Source organism: Pelobates fuscus, chromosome 1, assembly GCF_036172605.1.
Source record: "Pelobates fuscus isolate aPelFus1 chromosome 1, aPelFus1.pri, whole genome shotgun sequence".
In the NCBI taxonomy this organism is placed as follows: domain Eukaryota; kingdom Metazoa; phylum Chordata; class Amphibia; order Anura; family Pelobatidae; genus Pelobates; species Pelobates fuscus.
The window spans coordinates 487,598,191-487,611,686 of NC_086317.1; the positions used below are offsets into that span (position 1 = coordinate 487,598,191).

Here is a 13,496-nt window from a genome sequence, read left to right on the forward strand (position 1 = left end):
CATATTTTTCAGCTTTCTTCGTCCTCTCCATGTTAGGACTTGTATTAACTGTTATGATTTAAAAATAAAGTTTCTCCATTTCAATTAAATTGTCATTTTATGAATTAAATTGCCCCCCTTGTCCAGGAGCCTCTCTAAAACGTGGCCATCTAAGATGGTGGCCAAGACACGCCCCCGAAGTGATCTGTTCTTACTGGGAAGAAGCGATCTGCCCTTACTTCCTCCCAGCATGCCCAGGAAACAAAGAGACTCACAGGGCAGTGTGTGAGATGGGGGCTAGCTGTGAGTATGTAGTCAGCCACCCCCCATATAACAGGGCCCCCGTCCGGAACAGTATTAAAGGGCTGTGGCCCCTGATTACCTCAGGTGCTGCAGGGGGGCCCATGGGGAAGCTACCTTAGACCCCCAAGGAGTAACGGCCCAGGGCAGCTGCCCCTTTTGCCCCTCCTTAAAGACGGCCCTGGCCACTAGAGGTGGAGTTAACCCTGCAAGGTAATTGCAATAATTACACTTGCAGGGTTAGGAGTAGTGGGAGTTGGCACCCAGACACTCCAATGGGCAGAAGTGGTCTCGGTGCCTGGAGTATCCCTTTAATCCTTCCCTTGCAGTCTCTGCGGCATTTAGGAGGTTAATATAGAGGAGAGCCGCGGGGGAGTAACCAGGCAGCACACAGATCGCAGGCATTCCCAGCTCCTGATAAGAGACATGCAGTTTTAAAGGAGCTGTGAGTGTTTGCAGAGCTAAGGAGGAGGAGTCAGTAAGGGAGCAGACACTCACTCTCCAATCTGACAGCTCCTCTGCTTACTCATCCACTAAGCATGTTCCTCCGTCCCCCCCCCCCCCACCCCCCCTCCTGTCCTTAGGCACTTTGGCACTTTTATGGCCTCTGTGCTGCCTGTAGATTCCCCTCGGAGGAGTGCCATCACCTCACAGCCTTCCTTCCCCTGCAGATCAGCTAATCCTGTCTGGGAGCATGGCTGAGGATGGAGCTATTGGCTGCTGCAGGTCAGTACTCTATGACCTGATATATCTATTAACTGTCTGTTAGTGCCCCATTTCTGTCAGTGCTGCCAGGCACCAACCATTACAATCCTGTAGGATCTGCCAAACTAATGTCTCTGTAAACCACACAGTGGATATATGCATTTATAAACTGCTGTATGCCAGTGTCTGTGTGTGTCATAAGGTACAACTCTCAGTGTCTGTGTGACAGTGTTTATGCCAGGGTCTGTGCCAGTGTGTGTTTGTGTTTCAGTTAGTGCTTGTGACAGTGAATGCCTGTGGCAGTGAGTTCTTGTGTCAATGTGTGTTAGTGAATGATTGTGACAGTGTGTGTCAGTGAGTGCTTGCTCAGTGTGTGTGTGTGTCAGTGAGTTGTTGTGTCAATGTGTGTTAGTGAATGATTGTGACAGTGTGTAGCAGTGAGTGCTTGTGGCAGTGAGTGTGTGTGTTGGTGAGTGCTTGCTCAGTGTATGTCTGTCAATGAGTTTCTGTGTGTTTGTGTCAGTGATTGCACGTCAGTGTTTGTGTCATTGATTGTATACGTCATGAGTGCATCTGACAGTGGTTCTATGTGTACTTGTGATTGTGCGTGTCAGTGAGAGTGAGTATGTGTTGTTGTGCATCGTTTTTTTTTTTTTTTTTTAAACTTTATTTTTGAATGAAAGATCATATCAAGAAAGTTACAATATAATATATGGCTAAATATCGGTATTTAACATACAAGGTGATTTCGTCTCTATCAGAGCAATATCATGACTTTTACATCAGGTTTTTCGTTACATGTTATTACGATGATCTTTCGGTTTTATTTTTATATGACTTGGAGAAAAACCAGCGGTGAGCGTTTCAGCATACTTTCTATAATGAACAGCCTGTGGTGGCTACGATAATGCTTAATGTGTGGGTTGGGACTATATTGTTTGGCTCTTTGGTGTGGTCCTCGTCTGGTGTCGGAGAACCGTTATGTGAGCCCTCGTGATAGGTGCTGTATTTATGTCCCGTCCCCTAAATTGAAAGGAAAAAAGAGTAGAGAACAGTGGAGAGAAGAGGATAGTAGGAGGGGGGAGAGTTCCAGAATGGAAAGATGGTGGGAGATAGGGAGGGAGAGAGGGGAGGAGAAGGGGATGGGTGCGCCGGTGTGGTGCAGGATACGGCTACACCCCTGGTCTTTTGCCTGTTCCTCTACGGGGTGGCCTGGGGTATGTCAGGCGTACTCACTGTTTACCCAGGGTTCCCACATCTTTTCAAATTTAGTCGTGGTACCTCGAACTCTAGCTGTAAGGTCGTCCATCAGGTGAACGTCTTTTATATTGGATATGACCTGTTTAGTTGGTGGCATGTCTACTTTAAGCCACGATTGGGCTGTGCATCGTTTTTTTAAATAGACCATTTGCTATATATAGTTTTTTTTTCTTACCGTTTAAACAACAAATTCAAGTAGTTTTACTTAAAGTAACACTATTGTCACCGAGACCATTGAGATGAAGTGGTTTGAGTGCATGGGCCTGTGTTTTTGAGACTGCAATATTTAAATTGCTGTGTTAAGTCCAGCAATAAGTCAGTATAAGAGCCACTCGAAGGTGCTTCCACTGCACTGACTAACACTTGGTCACGTGATGCAGGAGCCCCATAAAAAAGCATTGATTCAATCCTTTCCTATGGGAACATTTTACTGCCTGTGCAACACTTGCTTGTCTTCTATGAGAAGCATTGGATTGGACATTGGCGTGGTAGGCAACGTCTCCTCCATGACATTGTGGGAGGCGCAGGGAAAAGATGAGTAAATCTTTATTATTTTCTCATTTTAATTGCAAATGGGAGACACCTATATAGAGCTATATTTATAATTTGTATTTTGATACAGCTTTTTAATATTTTTTTGTGGGGGATTAATAAGGAGGTTTTAAATGGTTAGAAGTATAAATGGGAGGATGTGGACCAAGAGGGCTAGTGACCAGAGTTGGGCGCCTTGAAGATTTTTCGCACAGGGCGCCTACAGGCCTAAGGCCGGCCCTGCTGACGCATAAATATTTCCAACACTTTTCTTGACACAAACGTGGTGGAATGTTTCCTCAACTATAAATTGGGTGGTCTTTTGGTGTGGAAACGTCTGCAAAAACTGACAGAAGAAAACCATCAATTTTTAGCCCATTTTAATAAAAACCATAACAATGGCGTTTAACTATTGCTTATCAGAGTACCATGCTAAACATCCCCAAAGGTTTTACAGAAAGTGTTTAATAAAGGGGGACTATGATAGAAACACTCTAGGTTACAGCTGACCGTCTCTTTCCCAGAACATGATAATGCACAGATAATATACAGTGAGTGCAGGGTGTGGGCCAGCAATGGAACATAGGGGGGGGGTAAGCAGGGTCTGTGGGGAGCTGCCCCCATGCATGGGTGGCAAATAAAGGTGCTGTGGGTGCAACTAAGCTATTACACCCAGGGAGTAACCTGTTGGGCCTGGAGGTTGAACGGTGGGTATTAGAGAATTAAGGAAAGGGTCCAAGATGATTGAAGGTTGGCTTCTATGGGATAATGGACATCTGGTGAACTTGTGGTGGCATCAGAATTGCCTGGAGATAGGCAGTGCCAGATTTCTAGACAATCAGAGTAGGCAGCTGTCTAAAGGCACAGTTTGCATAAGGGAACCTGCTAGGCACTAATAATTATTTTCAGAACTTCAATCAGTATTGCCCTACGTAGTAGCCAAGTAAAGCAAGAACCAGTATGTGGGAAGGGGGGGTGAGATCAGACCCATGGGATACAATACTGCCGGTCTGTAGGTACAGGGTAAGGTCATAATATAAAGCTCAAGTAAATCTAGAATTGTATAAATACAATCAGTCAGCCAAGCATTGATAGCCGTGAACTAAACAGTGAATTGCTGGGAACGGCAGCGTTTAGACAAGCGAGATGAAATTGGAAACATGTTCCAAGTCAGAGATGCTAAAGGGTTATTTAAAGTGAGAATTGAAAGTGAATTTCAGATTAGAAATTAGAGCTCATTTGGAGAAATTTGCAGCTCGACTATTTGGATCTGAAATTGGAAATTCCCTTAGAATTCTCCCTTTCGTGAATAGTCCTGGTTATAATATAACTGATATAACAGGGATGCCTGGGGTTTTATTAAACATTCCTTTACATCATTTAGGATTTTCATAATGACTCAGGAATCTGAGAAAACTGACCGGCTTGAGACTCTCCCCCCGACACACCGCCCAAATTATTTAATACAATGCAGAGTTCAACGATTTTATCCCCATTAAACATTCCGTTGTAAGAACAATAATGGGATTTCCCTGAACTATCTTCAAAAGATCTACATATTCTGATATAAGGAAAAACTGAAATGATCTGTTTTTTGAAAACATATTTTATTTACATATTTGTACGATTGTTAATCTGTTCTCCTATTCTAACCACTTCCCTTTTCCTGATTCCTGCACCAGTTATTTATTCTTAACATTCATGTAGTCACAAAATACAAACTGTCACCATCCGGCCCCTGGGACAGTGTAGGACAAGCATGTCAAACTCGCAGCCAACATGCATCCCACAATGAATTTCTTTGCAGCCCAGCCAATCAGGGTGGTGCAAAAATCACTTGTCAGATTGACATGTGAGTTTTGCGTCCATCTCGGCCTGCCCCAGTTAGCGTGCGGCTTCATAAGAGAACCACACGCACAGTACACTGGGAGGGGAATCGCTCTGCGTAGGAGCGCCGGGTGTTATGTGGCTACCTGGCACTCAGTATGACACTGCGTGCCACCAGAGAGTGAGAGGTTCTCCTCCCCTGCTATGTCAGGTGAGAAACAGCAGGCAGGGGGACCTATCTATAGGGCAGAGCAAAGCCGGTGCTACCATCACCTCGGGTGCCGGCTCCGTGAGAGAAACAGCTGTGTGCCAGAGCAGAAGGAGGGAGGTATGTATAGAAGGGGAATGAAGGGAGACATGGGGGGGGGGGGAGGGGGATAGGGATGGAAGGGGGGGTAGAGAGATATGAACGGGATGGGGGGGAGATGTGAATTGAAGGGTGTGGGAGGGAGATATGAATGGGGGAGAGAGACTTGGATAGAATGGGTTGGGGGGGAGACATGAATGGAAGGGGGGATACAGACATGGGGGAGAGACATGGAAGGGACGTGGGGGAGACATGGATGAAAGGAGGGAGAGAGACATAGGGGGAGTGGAGTGTGCAGCCACACCTTACTCTGCCTGGAGATTGCAGAGGGAGTAGGGAGCGAGTGAGTGGACAGTGCGGCTACCTACCTGGCTGAGACTGCTGTTTGCAGAGGGAATGAGGGAGCGAGCAGAGCGGACACTTCAGACGGTGGCATTACTACTGAGATAGTAAGTAACCTGAGGTGAAGCTTTTGAGTGAATTATATATATGTACCCAGGATTACATATTGTTTGCGTGAGTACGATACAAGTAATTTTAGTTTGTGTTTCTCTTTTTTTTTTGTGGCCCACATAAACTTTAACCTTGTTTATTTGGCCCGAATTAGCCTTTGAGTTTGACATGCTTGGTGTAGGATGTGAGGGGTAATTATTTAGGGAAATTCTGCTTAGTTTCTGGTCAGAGCTGTTTGATTGCCATCAGTGATTCATTGATATGTTTTTCTCAATATTCTCTATTAGCTGCTCCCTCCGTAATGGTAAACAAAATTAAATATACATTCAGAGTTTTATGATGTCGTTTATTTGCTTTGTTGAGAAGAAATCAGCTTCCCTCCATTTTCGATATCGCCAGGTAAAATATCTGTACACCCAGCTCAGGATAAGTTTCTAAACATTATGGAAAAACTGTTGGTTAGATGGCTGGGTATTTTAAACAAAGCACAAGCTTTAATCCCAGACATCCATTGGTACAGCTGTCACAGGTCGCCCCAACTACCTCACCAAAGGAACATTATAATAATTCTGGAAAGATAATTTTTCCCTTTTTTTGTATTTGCTGTATGCTGCACCTGGGTGGTTTGATTCTATTTTTTTGAATTAGAATAATTCTGTCTGGGGCATAAGTGAAGTATAGAGACCATGTAAAAGGCTGAGTAGGACATGCATCTATGTGTAATATCCTAGCGGGTGAGTATAAAAATGATGCATAATAAAACATAACGGGGAACTTCTCTGGTCAACAATTGCAGAGAAGGGAAATCATAAATGATACGAAAGTCTGCTGCAATCATGATCCTCAGCATTGAAGAGACTTCTAGGTGGGGAATCACCTCGTTTATAGACCTATGTATTAATATTTTCAGGATGAAATCACAGAGCGACAATTTTTAATGCTATGGGCTGTTTTCTTATCGTGATATTACTTGTACATCCAGAAATTTCTTCTGTTAGGACTCAAACTAATTAATGGCCACGATATGTTCTTCAACAAGTCTTATGGGCAAGGTTAAGAGTAATCCAAGCTGTCAGGACAAGGAGAGGCCTGGTTGGTTAATGTATTAGTTCCAATTTTCATCTTTATGACGACAGCACCTCAGTTTAGCTAGTGAGTGGGCTGTAGGCATGAGTTGGGCTTTTGTTTATAATGTATCCTCAGAAATGTATCAAGATGTGCGACACACATCCCATCGAAGGACCTCGTCATTCCCTATTTCTAGCACTGTAGCTTTCGTACAGTCCTTGAAAACTTCTTTGTTTCCTTCTCGTTTTTCTGCCACTTCCTGACCCAGGAGATGACCAGTCTATCATCTATCCTGTGTCCTAAAACCAGCACAGTAACCCCTGGCTCCTGGATATCTTGGCAGATACAGCTGTCACCATCAGTCAACCAAAGTACAGTCTTCTTAATTTCTTCATCAGACCAGCCTTTTGCCTTGTAAGTTGTCCTGCTCTTAACTTCAGGGATCACCATAACATCTCCCTCCGAGGTAGTTACTGAGCGAATATTCATCTTCAAAGCTGGAAAATACAGAGCAGAATAAATATAAGACACAGGTGACAAGAGCAGCTAGTGATAATAATATATCCAACCTGAATTTAATTTGCCTATTTTTGCTGTTGTAGTCAATGTTTCAGAGAGTCGGTTGACTCACTCTCCTTTACAATCAGAAGAGTTTCTCCTACAGTTATAATGAGTCTAAGTACAGGTATAATGATTTCACTCTGAAAGAAGTGCCAATTTGAAACAAATTTAGCCACAAAAGATTCTTTTTAGGGAAGTTAAATCGTTTTTATTTTTCAGTTTTCAAGGGAATCAGTAGATAGCAGGGAACCTCTGGATTATAGTTGATGTCGATGTTATTTTACTAGCCAAACTTATGTAAAACAGAAAGACAAAGAACGTATCTCATTGTATGTGAGTCTGGCACCTAAGTGGATAGGGCAGAGGGTTTGAGAACCCAAAACTTGAGCTTCCCCACTTCTTTTATTTTTAAAGTACATTAGAAAGTTATGGTATTGGGCATCTCCTGGCCCACATTATGTTTCACAGCCGTTCCAATGTGTTGAGAATGAGGGGGATTAATGGTGTACTAGTGAAAGTACATGGGGATATGATTTAGGAGCTATATGGAGCCCTCCTGTGCAGCTTTTGACACTCTCTACCTCTGCTACAAGAATTGGAGGCTTATATAAGGACTATCACTGGCTCCCCCTGATGAATCCCAGCTCTGCTCCGTCAGGTGATACTTCCACTGAATTTTGGTGGGGAATGTTAAGTGGCGCAAGTCAAGGGGATTATTTGCTTTTGAGTCTATATCTCATTTCTATTTGGGGAAATGTAGACAGAACACTCCTCAGCCCCACATTGATCTGTGACATGTACCCACTCACCAAAATCCTTGGAGCAGTAGTCTTGCAGGAATTCCTTTTCGGTGTCTCCAAGGCTGTGGCAGGCGGCACACGGGAGTTCTGGGGACAGAGGAGAGAATTTTTAGAATGCACACGTTCGATGCACATCCACCATAAAGAGCCAAACTACCCGGGTTTCTGTGTATGTAAGGTTTGTCCGAAAGGTTGTAGTGACCAAGGTCAACCCATTCTGATAAACTGTGTGCAATAATGCTCGTTCAGTGACACCACAACTATATTAAAAAACAAGCCGCAAACAACCACCACCATCAGTGGAAAAACAGCAATATAAATTATAGAAAAGTGAAACTGAACATATTTCTAATAAAACATTGATCTGAAGTGGTGATGGTGCATCTAGCACCACTTATAAATCATCTTGTAATTATCTGAGTGTTTACCGTTCTGTTTAAAACATTGGAAGATACTGATTTATATTTACCTTCCTTTGTCACATGGGATTTATCATCTGTGCCAGCAGGGGGCACACAGAGCTCATTCCCTGGAGGGAACTGTGTGCAGTTAAACATCTCGGGCCAGGGAAAGCCAAATGCAGCCATGACGGGGGTGCATCCATCTCGAACTTCTTCACAGAGGGATCGGCAGGGATACACGGCCTCCTCCAGCTCACTCAGACAGACGGGAGCAAACAGGGAGCACAGGAACTTCTTGGTGTCGGTGTGACACTGCTTGGTGAGAAGCGGCACCCAGGAGCCAGCCTGCTGCAGCGCCTCTTTCATGGTGTCGTGACCCAGTAGGTTGGGTAGACGCATTTCGCTGTAGCCAACCCCGTGGCACAGGGTCATACTGCTGGGGATGGCCTTGCAGCTGCTCTTACGTGTGCTCAGCTGGGTGAGAAGGAAGGGGAAGGAGCCAGCAGGGCACACATAGAGCATGATGCCAACCCAGAGCGACACGCTCATGAGGAACCTCATCGTGGATCCGGGAGAGATCTGGGTTTACCAAACAGCAAAAGCTCCCACTAGAGGTAAAACAACACAATGATAAACAAAGAACATCTGGATCAGACAACTGGCAATGCAAAATATTATCACCCTCAGCCAGCCTCTACTAGAACCTGTTTTCCCTCTACATAGTAAGAGCTGAAATAAAATCCTCCTACAGAACTCTAATAATAGGATGACACAGAAATGCAGCCTAATCATCTGGAGAGTTATTCGCTAAGTTTCCAAAATCCAGCAGTTAAATCCACTGATGTTGGGTTTTGTCCTCTAAACTTGTAATTGAGAAGGATTGATAAAATCATTTTAAATGCCAATCCCATGTTTTTTTATTTGGAAAAATAACTGAGGATTTTTTCCCAAATCGACAATATTGAATAACTTTGCCATCCTCTTGTCAGTCCTCCACAATTCTGCAAAACATTTTGATATTTTATTGTGTGTGTGAAAAAATACAGCATATTAATGAGACCTGGCACCATCACTACTTTATACCAAACCGCGTACATACCATGGCCTATCCCTATAGGCCACAAATGTAAATGTCCATTTACATCTGGCTCTCTGTCCATTTACATCTGGCTCTCTGTCCATTTACAGTGATTGGGAGTCTCATTGTTCTACAGAGAAAATGGGTCCTTCCTTACAATGGGCTATAAAGATGTGGATTTTTTTTTAAATCCTGTTCTGTAAGGATTGCTTGTTTGGTAACAGAATATTTAAGAATATAATAGTTAATATGTGGGGTAACAGTTGGTTCATCCCAGGAGCAATCGGAGGGTCATTTTAGAATCAAGAAGGAATTTGTTTCCCAATTTTGGCAAAATATGAATTCCCTTCAGATTGGAGTTTTGTCTTATTTTGGATAGAAATAGTAATGAGATATGAGAAGGGGTGAAACTGATGGACTGGGTACTTTTCAGCCTGTATTACCATGTTTGCTAATTATTATAAATACATACGTCTCTCTGGGAGTTTTATTTGTCCATCGCCCCATGTCTGTAGAGACATTTGAACAGATTTCCTGCCCATGATGGAAGTTGAGATGAGACAATGCCAGGAATGCAGAATGGGTTAAATATGAAACCTTTTAATATCCTGTGCTCACCTGCCAGGTGTGAGCTTCCTAAATCTCTCTGTGTAACGGACCTACAGCCGTCCCAGACCGAAAGTGCCCGCTCTTGCCAATACCTAACCACACAGGCTGCCAATACCTAACCACACAGGCTGCCAATACCTAACCACACAGGCTGCCAATACCTAACCACACAGGCTGCCAATACCTAACCACACAGGCTGCCAATACCTAACCACACAGGCTGCCAATACCTAACCCCACAGGCTTGCCAATACCTAACCCCACAGGCTGCCAATACCTAACCACACAGGCTGCCAATACCTAACCACACAGGCTTGCCAATACCTAACCACACAGGCTGCCAATACCTAACCACACAGGCTGCCAATACCTAACCACACAGGCTGCCAATACCTAACCACACAGGCTGCCAATACCTAACCACACAGGCTGCCAATACCTAACCACACAGGCTGCCAATACCTAACCACACAGGCTGCCAATACCTAACCACACAGGCTGCCAATACCTAACCACACAGGCTGCCAATACCTAACCACACAGGCTGCCAATACCTAACCACACAGGCTGCCAATACCTAACCACACAGGCTGCCAATACCTAACCACACAGGCTGCCAATACCTAACCCCACAGGCTGCCAATACCTAACCACACAGGCTGCCAATACCTAACCACACAGGCTGCCAATACCTAACCACACAGGCTGCCAATACCTAACCACACAGGCTTGCCAATACCTAACCACACAGGCTGCCAATACCTAACCACACAGGCTGCCAATACCTAACCACACAGGCTGCCAATACCTAACCACACAGGCTGCCAATACCTAACCACACAGGCTGCCAATACCTAACCACACAGGCTGCCAATACCTAACCACACAGGCTGCCAATACCTAACCCCACAGGCTTGCCAATACCTAACCACACAGGCTGCCAATACCTAACCACACAGGCTGCCAATACCTAACCACACAGGCTGCCAATACCTAACCACACAGGCTTGCCAATACCTAACCACACAGGCTGCCAATACCTAACCACACAGGCTGCCAATACCTAACCACAGAGGCTGCCAGTACCTAACCACACAGGCTGCCAATACCTAACCACACAGGCTGAACTGTGCTTGAGCTTAGTTATAGTTAAATCAATCAGGACTGTGTCAGATGTCAGATTTGTGGAAACGTTGTATCCTAGCCTGTTACAGGTGATGTGAAACTCGCTAGTATTTAGATGTCTGGTCCGAAGTAGGGTTTGGTACATGCTTAACCTGGTTATGGGCATGGTATAGCTCTACGTTTGAGAGTGTGTTATTAACCCAGGTATCTCAGACCAGGCGTGTCTGGTATATAGATTATGAAGAGACTCTAAACTGGTGGCATTTATTTGTAAACCTTCCTGCATATATACTGGTTTGGGCGGAACCAGATTCTTAAGTGCTTTTCTTATTTCTTATTTTGGAGTTCTGCAAACTGTGCATGACACCCTGTGGGGTACTAAGAAAGGCAATCTTTGGCACTCCAGAAGTTGTGGACTACATCTCTCAGTATGCTCTTTCAGCCCGGGTGCTGCAGCATCAGGCATTAGGGGAGACGTAGTCCAGAACATCTGGAGTGCCGAAGGTTGTCCACCCCTATTCTAGGACAGGAGCATTGCCTGGGGAACTGTTACCCCACCAATCTCATTGTTAGAAGGGTTAAATGAATTGGGCGATGGGAAGCATGCTGAACAGATTCACATAAAAATGTGTGCAAAATAAAAATAAAAAAATTACCTTATTGTGCAAACTTCACTAAGCTTTGGAGTGGGCCTCCCTGAGGTTCTTCTCGGGTCTTGTAGTCAAGCAATGCAGAAACTTCCCTGGCTTTTACAGGGCAAAGCAACATCAAGCCGACTTCGACTGGGAAATGGCAGGCTGTGAGGCCGATCCGCTGAGATGTGTTGGGTCTTGATCGTACAGCTGTGGGACTGGCAGGTTTAGCATGAGGGGGGATGTGAAACGCAGCCAGTAATTACTATCCAGCACACACCGGATGGTCTGCGACGCTGCACTGCCCCAGGCAACATTCAGAAACTCCCTGGATTACTGTCATTTACATTTTCAGGCGGGGTGGATATTAAATAAAACAAATTCCACCACCTGAAAGGTTTCTTGTGCGAGGAACGAGGGGGAAACACATACTTCCATACACATTGAGCTATGTATGGGTACGATTAAATCGGGGGTTTATTCACTAAACAGAGAATAGCAGTGAAATCAAAACTCAACTGCAAAACGTACTCCAAAATCCCCACTTGGCGATTACATTTAGTACTTGGTCTTCAACGCTCCGCAATGCGCTCTTTAATAAGTGATCCCGTTTGGATTCACATTTAGTGGAGCATATTTACAACTCTGAAGGGGTTAATTTATTTTGGGATTTGAACAAGAATCTGCATGTATTGTTTGGGAAAGACTATCTCTCACACGCCCTTTGTGTAGAAGGTAGATAACTGCAAGAACAGCAACATTTAAATAAAAAGCAAAAATCAGGAAATCAGAAGCCAAGAACACATATATTTTGAACTAGTAAAGATTACGTCAAGTCCTCACGGATTGTAAGCTTATTTGAGCAAGGCCTTTTTCACATCTTCTCTCTGTTATACTCTATATGTCATTTGCGTGTTGTCAAACATCCCCTCTAAATTATTGTACAGCGCTGTGGAATATGTTGGCGCTATATGAGTGGTAATAATAATAATAATAATAATAACAATGCTGTTTCTCAGTCTTCTGATTTCTGTATAAAATATATGAGAAATAATCATTGAGTTACAAAATACAATATATAAAGTTCAATATTCAGTTCTGGAATACAGGTTGTCCTATTTAAAGGGACACTGCAGTGTTAGGAATAAATATCTGTATTCCTAATGCTATAGTCTTAATGTCGCTATTTCGTTGTAGGCCCCTCCCCCACATATGTCAAAAAAATGAAAGAAAAACAAAAAAATATTTTTTACTCCGCTTTTCTCCAGCGCTAAGTCTCCCTCGGCTCTACTGCAACCTCCTCCTCTGTTATGTCATCCTATGATGTCATCCACATTGAGAGTCATTGGGAGCCATAGACGCATGCACTTCTATAATTCTGCCATAGAGAATCTTTGCATACAATCATTCTCTATGACTGACTGTGACGGCACTGCGCATGCGTGTATGACATCACAGTATGCTAGGTTATGAGACACTAATACCCAGAAGGCTTGGAGGAGTGTCTAGAAGCTGTGCTTCCTTGCCTTCAAATTATTAAAATAAAGTAATATGGCGTCACTAAGGAGGGAGGGACAACTGTGGGCACTATAACAACTTCATTTAGAAGTTTCCTGGCACTATGGGCTCCTTCAGCCACTTACCTGAATCCAGCAGCAATGTTCCTCGGTGCTGGGTCAGGCTCCGCCCACCCTCCTCCCCCGCTGACGTCAGTGAAGTAATGCGCATGCATGGCAATGGCCGTATTAGACCTCCCCATAGGAAAGCATTATTCAATGCTTTCCTATGGGTAAAATCCGACGCTGGAGGTCTGTGAGGATATCCAGCGTCAGATAACGGACCAAAAGTCAGTTTGGATTC

General features: G+C 44.1%; 1 protein-coding gene across 2 annotated transcripts; it reads right to left on the reverse strand.

Annotated features, from left to right (window-relative positions):
• Nucleotides 1–5,687: 5,687 nt before the first annotated feature.
• LOC134573222 (secreted frizzled-related protein 2-like) lies at nt 5,688–12,776 on the reverse strand. Of its 2 annotated transcripts, XM_063432819.1 has the most exons (4): nt 11,661–12,776; nt 8,261–8,800; nt 7,801–7,878; nt 5,688–6,927 (listed from the first exon to the last, which is right to left on the reverse strand). In XM_063432819.1, exons 2-4 carry the CDS (start codon nt 8,751–8,753, stop codon nt 6,623–6,625), a joined length of 876 nt encoding a protein of 291 aa, XP_063288889.1. In that variant the 5' UTR covers nt 8,754–8,800; nt 11,661–12,776; the 3' UTR covers nt 5,688–6,622. The 2 variants fall into 2 exon arrangements, with proteins under 2 accessions (XP_063288889.1, XP_063288896.1); XM_063432826.1 differs by lacking the exon at nt 11,661–12,776 and having other exon boundaries at nt 8,261–9,301.
• Between the last annotated feature and the right edge of the window lie 720 nt (nt 12,777–13,496).